Genomic DNA, 12,519 nt, shown 5'->3' with positions numbered 1-12,519 from the left:
GTTACACATACCACAGCTTCTTTAGAATTAAAAACATGACAACGAAATGCAGGAAGTATTTTAATTAAAAAAAAAAAAAAAAAAAAAAACTTTACAAAAAGAAAAACATACAAGGGAATTGAATTAGTTACTCTAATATGTAGTTTTAAGCAAACGTCTCTCCAAAGAGAGTTTTGTCGACAGAAATTGACATTGTATCTGAATTAAGAAACAGGATCCCATAACTGAAAATAACCATGAATTTACAAACAGAAACATTATAGAGAAACAAACTCTTTATAAAGTCCCAGGTTCATTCTAAACAACTTACCCTGATGTAGAGAAAGAAAGATTAAGGCATTAAGTTACAATTATTTTTATTCAAACAGTAACAATCAGCACTGGTTATTCTACAGCAACGGAGAACTGTGCAGGTCCCTGGATTGTACCAACACCAGATGTTACAAGACATTTTAATGAATTTTAATTTTTTAGTAAAAAGTAATGACAATATGTGTCATGATTTAAGGTGCTGTCTTTTAAAGGTTTCTATAAAAATCCCATCTCTGCTCTGCATAGTTTGCTAAGCTCTGCAACATGTAAAGGCACATTTCTGTTTCGGTGCTCTCTGTCCCAAAAGTACTTCAGCATAAATGACTTTCATGATCAGTTTCCACTAATCTGGGTAATCTAAAGGCATTGAGATGTATTAGCAGTCATTTAGAACTGTAGAGTGCCATAGACAGAGACAGTAATCTTATTTTGGCACAGTATCTAGACTTGCATCAGTGCATAGGGCTGAAATGCTGCTAATATTTCACCTACTTCCTGCAACCGGTTTCTATTGCTGAGAGGCTGCAAATGAACAGTGGTTTCCAGCGAAAGCCTGGTAAGATGCCACACTGCAACGCCACACATCATTCGAGTCTACTGTGAGTACCAATTATCAAGTACCAGCATCAAGTACCAGTGCAAGGTGACATTACAATCAGACAATGATGTTGTGTTAACACAGTGAGAATAGCAGCACAAATCAGTTGCTTACTTTACAGGTTTAGACAGTAGGCCTCAGGCAGAAAGAACATTAAGGCATTACTATGCTAATGCATTTTCTTAATATGGGGGTATAGCTCATTCATCTGAAGACAGTCTTAGCTATTAAACTTATGCTCAAAGTGACATTGTATTATATATTTATATTTTGCATTGATACAAAGAGACTCAGCTGATGAAATATTAAATGGCTTTGCTTTTTTTTTTTTTTTTATAAAGCAACATAAATGTTTGTAGAAAAATAACTAATATTTCCACAACATTTATCACTGGGATTCTGTAGTTTTATAGTAAATGAATTATATTTGCTTTTGAAACCGAAGGTCTTTAGACTCAGGTTCAGCTTGGAATGCATCCGATATGAACGAATTATCTCATTGAATGGCATCAACGTTCTGGTTTCACAAAATCATAAATCTAAACCTCAATCTGGACCTGTGAAGATAAATTCTGAGAATCTTCACTGCAGTAGCAGAAAGAGAGCAAGTAAATTGCAGCAAACTAAATGAAAATAATAAAAACTAGTTGTATACATTATTTCCTTCTTAATATTCAGTTATGTCTTCCCTAGCTATAATAACAACATTTCAGTGAGAGCAAGATATCCTGAGTTATTTCCTGTCAGGTTTTCACTCTTTCTCTGACTGGATGCTCAAAAATCACCTTGTGGGACTTATTTCGGCATCACCTGCTCTTTGGGATTTGGTGATTTTTCAGGCCCGTCAAACTGTCAATGTGTTCCATCATGCTTGTCAATCAAATGCACTCAGAATCGGCTCTACGCAGCATACAGATGTCATCATTGGATGTGGGAGTGTTAGTGTTGGACAGACCTGTAATACTGATATTGTACAATTAAGCCTTGCTACTGGAGAAAGTGATTAAGTTTTAGTTCGAAGAGCTTATAATCCTTCTGCCTTCACATTCCACATAACCAGTGTTTTTGTGTGGATAGATTTTGGTCATTTTGGTTTAAACTGGAATATGGTTTAGATAACGATTCAATTATTTGTAACACTACATCCTGAATCTAAGAATTCCATGTAATGTACCAGCATTATAACATTTGCAAAGTAGTTTCAAGCTACGCACTGTAGAATTTAATAACCACAAACCTTTCTTGAAAACTAAACAAAGACAAGGAAAATTATTGCTAGTGTATCAGCTTTCCGTTATTCACAGTTCAACAGCTGCTAGAAGGTCAAATAATGCAGCAGGCCAAAGTGTTTTTTTAAAAAAAACAAAAAAAAAACAACAAAAACTAAGTTGAAAAAGATGAGAGAGGTTTCTAATTCCCCAACCAAAGATGCACAGGTTCAGGATCGGAAAACGTGCACGGCCCGGACCACATACTGTCTGCAGATGGGGCATTCGCTCATGCGCTTGCCGCACTTTGTGCACGTAACCATGTGTCCACATTCCAGAAGCACACAGTCAATTGGAGAGTCCATGCAGATCTTACACATGTTTTCTTCCAGGGTGGCTGCTGCTGACGTATCTGCATATAAATGGGAGACAATGAAAATCAGAGCCTAGGAAACACACTATAAAAAAGACATGCTTAACAGCTGATGCTCTAAATATCCTACCTAGCCAAGCTACATGTACATGTCTCACCTAGGTTCTGCAGATCCTTCTGGTCATGATAGAGGCGTGTGACTCGCTCCATCAGTTCCCATTTTTCACAACAGCCCTTGTAGTTGACGAAGTTCCTGGCCAAGATTTCTTTTAACTGACGCACACTCAGAGCCTCGATATCCTCTACTGATGAGATGTCTGAAAGAGATGCCCGCCTACCTGAGGGCAATGCCTCATCTGAGTCTGTTGACTAAGATAGAAACAAAGCATGAAAGGCATGAAACTGAGAATAAGAGCGGTTTATTTATGGTGACAAACTTAAACGTAACGTAAACAAAAACATTTTTTGCAAAGAGCTGCACAAGATTATAGACATAAGTCTCCTGCCTGTCTAAGGCGCTATTCTGGCACTGTTGAATACAATAGTATTCAGTGAAAAGCAGTCTTTTAAAGCCATAGTGTAAATAATATATACATTTGGTTTGTACCTGGAAAACAGATTAAGATTACTAATAAAAACTCATCAGCATAGATTTATTTTTACTGCTAAATTCTAGCATCAGAGATGACAGTTTCATACCTTTCTCTCTCCTCTGAACTGACTATCGCTGTGTATTCATAAGACTTGGGTTCAATTTAGATTTGGCACGGAGAACATTTTCAAGTCTGAGCAAGTCTGTTTGCCTACAATGTGTTAAAGATGAAGGTGGCAGACAACATCTATATGCATTATGCCATAGGGAGGTTAACAGTATTTTTTTGCTAGAAAACTCCCCTCTGCACAAGACCTAGTGATGAGTGCAAAATATAATTTAACTTCAACTTCAACATTTCTCTGTAATGGCAAGCGCAATCACTGTGGTTATATTCATGACTTGTCACTGTTTGATCAGTTATGTGGTGACTGCTGACAGATGAGAAAGTCCACACACCCATGCAGCCTTGGTGCAAACACTCAAATCAATTCAATGCAAAAGACACCGAAAGCAGAAGAAGAAAAGCCAGAAAGTCCAGCCATGTGCCATCATGCATACCAGAACACAATTGAAGTACTTTACTTAATAAACAGCAGGACTGGATTCAAGCATGTTATGGATAAACTGCACGACTGATCTTTGTGTCCTAACAATGACCTAGGGATATTTACTGGATCTCTGATTACATCCTCTTGAGTTTCCTAGAAATTAATTCATTCTCAAAGTTAAATAGTTGAATTACTGACTGCAATAACTAATTCGTGTCTGTCAGCAATAAGTTTACCACAGTCATCACACCGAGCTTACACGCTAGATACTCTATGCTCTATACGCAAACAGATGCTCTTGTTCAAGTACGCTTCTCAAGCAAAAAAGGAAATTCCCCAAAAAGCCTCTTTCAGCCTGATCATGTGAAAAATTTATGCGGGGGACAATAGAGGAAAGGCCGAATTTTCCATTGAACAAACGCTATGAGGCTTAAAAGATAGGAGTTTTTAAGTGAGTGACACAATTACATCATTTAGGATATTTCTCTTGTTGGAATTAATTGTGCGACACGTTGTATCATGTTCACTGTAATGCTCAGCTTCCGACTTTGGTCATGAATATCAGTTAAGAAGTTCCGACTCTTTTTTACTTTCAAGTAAAATATCTATCCGAGTTCTATTCTCGATTTTAGAGAGTCATTTTAAGATATAACTGTAGGTGTGTATTACACAGTCACCATCATTACCTAGTCCTGAATGAAGACTAAATCATTTTTGTAGTTTATCTTTATATTGAATATTTAATTAATTCTATACTGGAAACATTTGAGCTTCTATAGAAACAGATATCTCTTAATTACCAATCTCTTAATTACCAATTCTGACACGATGTCACTCATGTTTACTTTTTATGCAGTATCCTGATTAACAAAAATAGGATGAATTATCATTATTGGGGGCTTTGTAAATCAACCTATAACATCATTTCCTAGCTAAACTGTTAAAAGTGACAAACATGGATATTCTCCTTTTTAATCCTTCTAATAATCTATTAATTAAAATGTTTAGAAAGAAAAGTCCAATGATTTCATCTTAAATGTTGGTTAGAAAAATATGTGAATTAAATGAAATAAATAAAAAAAGCAGGAGCATGGCCCAAGTCCGCTAGCTAGGAACTAAATGAAGGAGAGGACATTATAAGAATCTCAATTTTGTCCTTCAAGTTGGTTTAAATTCACATCTTTAAGCAGACATGAAGAACAAACCATTCAAAGATAAATTAGAGTTCAAACTGTTTTTTTCTCTATGCTTCAAAGTGTCGCTGCTCATTTTCTTGTCCTCTTCTTCGTTTCACAATCCTAGCTATGAAGCAGCAACAGGAACATAAAAGACCGACATTAATCTACCTGGCATTCCTGTGCCCTCTGAAGCTCTGTCTCCTCAACATCAACTGGCTCCTCTGCCACTGAATCAATCTAAAGGTCAAAAATCACACGCTTCATCAGCCACAGGAAACTGCTATGGAAACTACAACAGCATTTTTTTCCCCCCAGCCTTAAATAGCTTAAGGACTAATTTACAATGTTGCCTACATCAACATAAACTTTATTAAATTTCTGCATACGCCAACTATCCACTTTATTAGGAACATATGTACAACATCAAAAATATTGAGGTTAGACCACAACAGCAGAAAACCACATCAGGGCCCAGTCTTTTCAGCCAAGAACAAGAATCGGAGGCTATCCTGGGCACAGACTTACCCAAGCTGGACTGGAAAAAGACCTGGTGTTTTTTTTTTTTTTTAACTCTTCAACTGTCGGGTTTGATCGAGTCTGTACCCCTAATAGTACAGTAACACAAGGTGGTCTCTCTTCTGCTGTTGTAGTCCATCCATCTCAAGGTTTGATGCTTATTAAGAGACATTATATCCTTTCTGGCAGCTCGAACCAGTCTGTTCATTCTCTGATCTGCTGTTCAATCAATGCTTTTTGTTATTTTCTGCCCCATTCTGTGTAAACTGTGGCCTTAGGAACAACAAGTACAGGTAAAGAAGACAATATGGGCCTTTTGAACAAAAGCATAAACATGACAGGAAAATTTGAAATATTCCATAAAAAGACATTTTTAGTAAGGAAAACCAAAGTTGGATACCACATTTTTTTGTACTTTTAAAAGTCTTTGATAGCCTGAAATTAAGTCAGCGAAATAGCCACCAACTCAGGAGACAGTCTTATGTGTGATGGAAGTTAATATGCAGTTTAAACAGGGACACAATTACACAACTTCACATATTATACAATGTTCTCATCCCATGGTCACTATGGAATAGCTCTGAGATACATCATTTTAACATTTGATTTCCATCAAAAACTGTTTTCTTTCTCTTTTCCATAATCATTTAGTTCCCAAGTTTACCCATGTTTCCTTGGGTTACTAAATGCTAGCTGTAGCACTGCTACCAAATGCTTCAAAATGAATTAAATGAGTCAAGGTCCAGTGCAGATATAAAAACAAGTATAATAACACAATCTAAACTTTGTTTCGTTTGAAGGAGACACGGAAACAAACCATGCATATCACTCTGAATCAGGAACTGTTGAAGTTTGTTGGAAGTAAAGAGGGACATGATTCAAAATAAAACAAACAATAAATAAATAAATACCACAGCACTGCAATCTGGAGGTTTCTATACAGCTCTTACAATAGTGACAGTTAAATCATTCAATCGCAGGTTAATATAAATGTGCTTGTTTAAATATTATAGTTTCTATACTAACAATTTGGAATGTGCTCCACATGAACAGATTTATAAACACACTGTAAACAAACTGTTGCTACGTTGCAGCTCTCTGTAAGACAAGGTTTATTTAACGTTTATGAAGGATGTCAGCACTTTGTAACCGCTAGGTGCATCATGAAAATCTCTTCCATCAAGGATTTTGCTATTAATTTCTGTAACACGATAAACTGCTTCTGTTTTGTCTTGTTCACTTCAAGAGAGAGAAAAAAAAACGGATAGCTTGGTGAGGTAGCAAGTGTTATTGATGTTGTAAAAGCAAGTAATAATGCAAAGAACTTGCTTTTTCAGATGTTGTACAACATTCAATATAACCAATTAAATATATAAAATTTTCTTTAAATAAAAAAATGTTAATGTTAGCAAACACCTCTTGTCGTACAAGAGGTAGAAAATCCCTTGGGATGTGCTGTTATTTGACGATAATCAACTTCAGGGATTATTTTCTTACAGCACCTGCCATTGTATTTTAATTCTAAAATAATAAATGTCTATCTTAATATACATATACAACAAAAAGTATTGCGACTGTAAACATTGTAAAAGCTTATTAAAACTACACTGGCATCAGTGCTGAGGGCTTCTACTTCTCCTTACCTGCCCATCTCCTTCAGTCTGTGACTGGGAAGTCGGGTCGCTCAAAACGCCACTTCCTGTAGAGGGTTGCTCAGTAATTGTGGTTGGTTCAGAGATCATTTCCTGCTCAGACAGAGGTGTGTGTGTAATTGTCTCGCTTGGTGTAGATGAAGCAGAGGTAGGGGTCTGTTGACCAAGGACCAGCTCCACAAGCTCCTCTTTCTCTCTGCACATCTGCGTAGGGACTTCATGCAAATGAAGATAGTCCCTTAAATCCTTTACTTTTAGCTTCATCAGCTCTGCCCGCTCAAACATGGTACCATGGAAACGCTGACACGTGTGACACAACCGCGGACGAGGCTCTAACTGAGCCGAGCAGCGACTGCAGTAATTCTTTTTGCAGTCTACACATACATGCTGTAATGAATGAAGGAAACAAAGAGAGTGACGGTCAGATTAGATTTGGGATGGACAGGATGCGCACATGAAAAAATTTATTGTTTATGACTGAATTAGTAAGAAGTGTTCAGTGTCTCCACTCAGCTGGGAGTTAATCAATAACAGATCATAAGCCAGCAAACATACACACACCCTAGATCTTAAAATCCTCTTTAGCTATATCTCACACATTGATCACAAATGTTCAGCATTCCAGCAGTTCAGAATTCCAGCTATTTTACTTCTTCCAAACATTATTTGATCTGTACTAAATAAAATGTGGCTGCATGTCAGAAATCGCTTAGTCACAGTGCAATTCTCTGGCCATTTCCTGTGCTCTTCATTTCGTAAATAAATCCTTTTTTCATCAGTTTATAAAGTTGCTGATCTTTACTGCAACATTCCCAGGGAAATCCCAGAAAAAGTTTCTTGGAAAAACCATGCTCTAAAAAGTACAGATCATGATTTCTTTACAGTGAATAAAAATATACTATTCTATGCTTAAGGCTGAGTCCAACACTGCCGTATATTTCATCTTAATAAGTTTTGAATCTGAAACATCTACTTAGGTTAGTTACGTGTTCTTCAACCTCTTGTTCTTCAAGCAGTGCAGTATTGTCATGATCTCAGTGCATCAACATTACCACTAATTACTAAACTCTTCAACTGTTTGAAATGGGTATTTTATCCAATTGGAGAGACTATTAGAATGGCTACCGTGGTGGAAATTATTTAAAATAGCTATAACATGTCACCAATAATGATTCAGGCTGCTCAAGCAAATCTTTTTATTAAGCTGAACTGATAACAAGCCCGGGAAGTCGCTCTTTGAAGATACCCGCCACTAATACTCATTACCTTTCTTTCAAGAGCATCAAAACGGCCTCCACATGCCTTACACATGTGATCTGGAGCTGTGGGAGATGGGTAGCTGCTATAGCCTGAGTTAGTATACGCCTGATGGCGTGAGCTAGATCTGTGGTTGCTGCTTTCCTCCACAGTGGGCGAGTCCAGACAGAGCCAGTTACAACAACTGGCCCACATACTCCTCGCACGTACTGAGGAAAGAGAAGTAAAACAATACAAGTTTATTAAAAAATAAATTTGCAATAATTTCAGTCCAATATGCTCTCATACGCCAATATTACAATGAGTCTAAATTGGCCATTAACAGTCCAAAAGACAAAACAAAACACTAGGCACGTGGGTTACTTGTAGAATATAACTTACACGAACTTGATTTGTCTAACATTTTGTGTTGCATTAGAACATTAAATCTCATAAGTCGTGCATTATGAAACCACAAGTTGCATTTGCATCCTGCTGCTCAGTTTGATATTTTGTTCATGGAGCATTGTCTAATCATCTAGATGTTGGCCTATATGTCTCAGTGTCTGGACATGGATTATGCTTATGGTTTAAAATAAAGTATGAGAAGTCTCTGGAAACAAAAAAAATGCTTGAAGTGCAAACTGCTTTTTTAGAGACTAAACTGCATCCTTGTTATCATGCACCCTAGGATCTAAGCACTGAAGAGTGAGTTTACTGGCTCAGAATACCAGCAGGTGGACTGGTGCTTGTTTGCTGAAGTAGGATGCCTGGCTATCATTTATTCAGCATGTGTGCAGGCTGAGATATTAGAGCCTCACCACACAGCTACTAGGATGACATGTATTATGAAACACAGAAAATAAGCCAGAAGCCTGGCTGTTTCAAAAAACATATATTAAAATGTTCTGCAGTAAATAATGCACGTATATGACCTTCTAAATCCAAAGACCAAAACCTGCTTTAATGTGGGATCGGTTGCTGACACCTAATCTCAAAACTTTATAATACTCAAAAAATGAGGTATACGTGATTTCCCACAGAAACACTTCTCTGACCCTAATAATGACTTAAAGGTAAGGATTTAAAAAGCTGCTTCTCGTGTGTTCATAAAGATGAAGGAGTCATCATTTCAAGTCACATCCCCTCATTTGTACACTGTTTCTTATAGAATTCATTGCATGACTATGAGAAGTATGTTAACTGTATTAATGCTAGATTTAAGAGCCTTTAACACACAGTCATAGCATGGCTTTTTCATTAAGGTGCATGTATATGAGAATTAGTAATAGTCGTTAGAGAATTTTATATATGTATATATAATTAGTTACTTTTAAGTTATTAGGTCTTATTTCCATAGTATTTACTGATCTTCTCCCATGATCCTTGATAGATAGAAACCATCCTGGGCAAGAAATTATTTGGAAAGTCATACCCAGATGTTTTACTTTTTTGTGTTTATTTTTGTGAGAAAGTGAGACCTGGGGATGAAGCCAGCTGGGATCTCTCTCTCCAGGAGAAAGATCATGTTGTTTGTGAGCCTTGTCGCAATTGCTTGCATAGTGTGCACACCGCTACGCCCGTGAAACAGCTCACAAGTGATAAGTGGTGTAATGTGAGCAGCAAAGCATTTCTTCGAATTTTCAAATTGTGTTGTGCCGATAAGGCATTAGTTTAATGGTTTTATTGGTTTAAAACTTTAAACCAGAATTGAGTGGTGGTTGTTGCAGGGATGTGCTTTGAGAGTCAGATGCAAAACTATATGTCTTACAATATTTACATTACAATATTTACAATGCTGTCAAAATTCAACATGGACTTGCATGGTAATAATTTTATTAATGCTTGCTGTGCTATCTCAAGCTTTTCCACATTTTCAGAAATCGATAACTTTTGTTATACACAGGTACCTGGAAAAAGTTGTATTTTATCAAAAACAGAGTAGTTGTGGTCATGTAATAGACTGCAGAGACATTGGTCTCTGGTGCAAAGCTCTTTTATACCCAGTTGTAGTTTGATACAGTCTCACTGGTGTTACGAGTACCAAGTTGAACCAGTAAAACATCCGCTAATAGAAAATTATATATACACCTGAAAAATATATTTGCTGAATTGGATTTTGCTGAAGGGTAACATGGGGGTATTTTTAATTGATTCCACTAGAAGGTCTTATGTAATGCGTTTAAAAACAACTCAATTCTAAAGAAATTGATCCACCTGTCCGAACTATTTAGAACCTCATCCTCGTATTTTTAGTATTATTTATTATCAAGCATACCTTTCTGTAATGTGTGTAATTCTAAGTTATGTGGTATTTGCGTTTGTTATTGTTGGTTCGGTTTTCCATGAAATAGTTGTTATACTGTAAAGCTCGGGAAATATAATGACAGTAATTAAAAAAAAAAAACCTTTGTAATTACTAAAGGCTACTGAAGTAACATCATATAAACAGCTTGGATGTGGATGACAAACTGACATTTCTACTTAGTCATGATGGAGCAGAACCAAATTTTAGTCAGTGATTCAAAGAATCTATAAGATCACATTTCTTCATAATGTTGGTGATATATAAAGCTAGCAATTTGAGAAAGTAATAATTTATAAACTTTAATGACTTTGAAATACCATTAAAGTGTTTCGTGCTTGTGAAAAAAGGCCATGTACCAGCAGTACACGTGTAAAGCAAACCCATGAAAGAGAATGCTGGAACAAACGATGGTATCCAATATCAAGGAAGCAAAAGCACAGCAGGACTACCTGCACTCTACTGTCCTCTATTAATAGTCTACAGTGGTAACCCAAGTCAAACACAGAGACACAACTGCTCCCATGGCTACACAGTCACTTTGCCCTGGGGTAATACTTTCTTCATGAAGAAAACAGCAACAGCAATGAAGACAAAGGTTGGGATAACCTTGTTAAAAGAACATTATACAATTTTAATATCGTGCAAGAAATTCAACCTTGTATTAGAGCTGGATCTATATAAAAACTATACATTATTACGGAGACAGTTATTTGGAAATAATTAAACAGATAGTTACTGTGCATGAACTCATCACATTTGAGCCTGATGACATTTTTTCAACAGGCCGTTGTATTACATTTAAGTTTTCCAGCCAGTTTGTTTGGAAACCTTATCTAGTTGGCTTTGTTTGGGAATCAGCCATCAGCAAGCTAGCTCGGGAATACTGTGAGATGATGCAGCTGTACTATTAGTTTAAGAATCGTCTCTGTTTCAGCATGACGCAACCTGATTTGCTGTTAGATATCATTTTGGGAGAAGATTTCCCATAAATTCACAGACAGGATCTAACATTTAATTCAGTCTTTAATCCAGTAAATAAAGCCTGCTTACAGTTTCAAAAATGATCACATCTCATGTAGGGGAACACCACAATATTAAAAAAAAAAACAAACAAACGTTTTTTTTAAAAAACATTCAATTTAAAAGCATGAGGCCATGACAACTGTTACTTATTACACTGTTTTATGTTTCTGTATGTACTTATTACACATTTTTTCATGTGTATATTACACCTCTGTTCTATATAAATGGTGATGATTTCTCTAAAACAGTATTTTGACACCATGAATTTGATGAGCATAACCACTAATATTTAGATTTCGCTATTGTTTTAATTAGTGCATCGAACATTGCAGTGTAAAATATTTTATAAGAGGCAGATTGAGCTGTCCATATATCATGTATCATCACTATGCTGTAATAGTGATTAATCAAATGACTCAGTTGCAATCTTAATGCTTACTAGAACTGATGGATCATCCTAATGGAATGTGCAGCTCTCTTTTTCATATCAGCCTGTCAGGAAGCACAGCAGACCATGCAAAGTTTAACAAGGCAATGGGGCACTCCCTCTGTCCCTGCTCTCCAAATGACGTTCCACTGTCAGTGCTTATTTACAGCCCCACAGCACAGGCCCAAGAGAACAATAACACAGCTTTGGCAAGACAACGTGTAAAGGAACAGGATATGGTGCACTACTGATTACTTACTCACACTAACTGCAGAACAATATGCAGCTTGTGTCTGTTAAAATACAGCACAGATTCAGTTCTTTTACCTTTATTTTAGCCTCACAACCTTCCAATCAGTGGTCGAACACCTTAACCACTAAGCTACCACATTCCACACCCTTTACTGTCATAATAAGCCCCACACACAACTAAATTTTGCCACATGGCTGAGGGGATCAGTGCTCATAAAGCCACAAGAACATTAGTGAGGTCAGGCAAAGAGCCCTGGTGCAGAGTCAGCATTTCAGTTCAACCCAACAGTTGA

The 12,519-nt window shown here is 36.7% G+C and overlaps 1 protein-coding gene across 3 annotated transcripts in view; it reads right to left on the bottom strand.

The window, feature by feature from the left end:
- Positions 1–339: 339 nt before the first annotated feature.
- rffl (ring finger and FYVE-like domain containing E3 ubiquitin protein ligase) overlaps positions 340–12,519 on the bottom strand; it is a 16,017-nt gene continuing 3,837 nt past the window's right edge. For 2 of the 3 annotated variants that reach the window (XM_060888079.1, XM_060888078.1), the window contains 5 exons: positions 8,247–8,446; positions 6,972–7,367; positions 4,981–5,049; positions 2,650–2,860; positions 340–2,530 (listed from right to left, as the gene is read on the bottom strand). In XM_060888079.1, coding sequence (XP_060744062.1) covers positions 2,349–2,530; positions 2,650–2,860; positions 4,981–5,049; positions 6,972–7,367; positions 8,247–8,432 — 1,044 coding nt within the window. In that variant the 5' untranslated portion in view covers positions 8,433–8,446 and the 3' untranslated portion in view covers positions 340–2,348. The remainder of the gene's footprint in view (positions 2,531–2,649; positions 2,861–4,980; positions 5,050–6,971; positions 7,368–8,246; positions 8,447–12,519) is intronic. The other variant, XM_060888080.1, reaches the window with a different exon arrangement.

The sequence above is a fragment of the Tachysurus vachellii genome, chromosome 15 (assembly GCF_030014155.1).
Source record: "Tachysurus vachellii isolate PV-2020 chromosome 15, HZAU_Pvac_v1, whole genome shotgun sequence".
In the NCBI taxonomy this organism is placed as follows: domain Eukaryota; kingdom Metazoa; phylum Chordata; class Actinopteri; order Siluriformes; family Bagridae; genus Tachysurus; species Tachysurus vachellii.
Note: the sequence above shows the minus strand (reverse complement) of the source record. Positions and strands in the feature narration are given on the sequence as shown.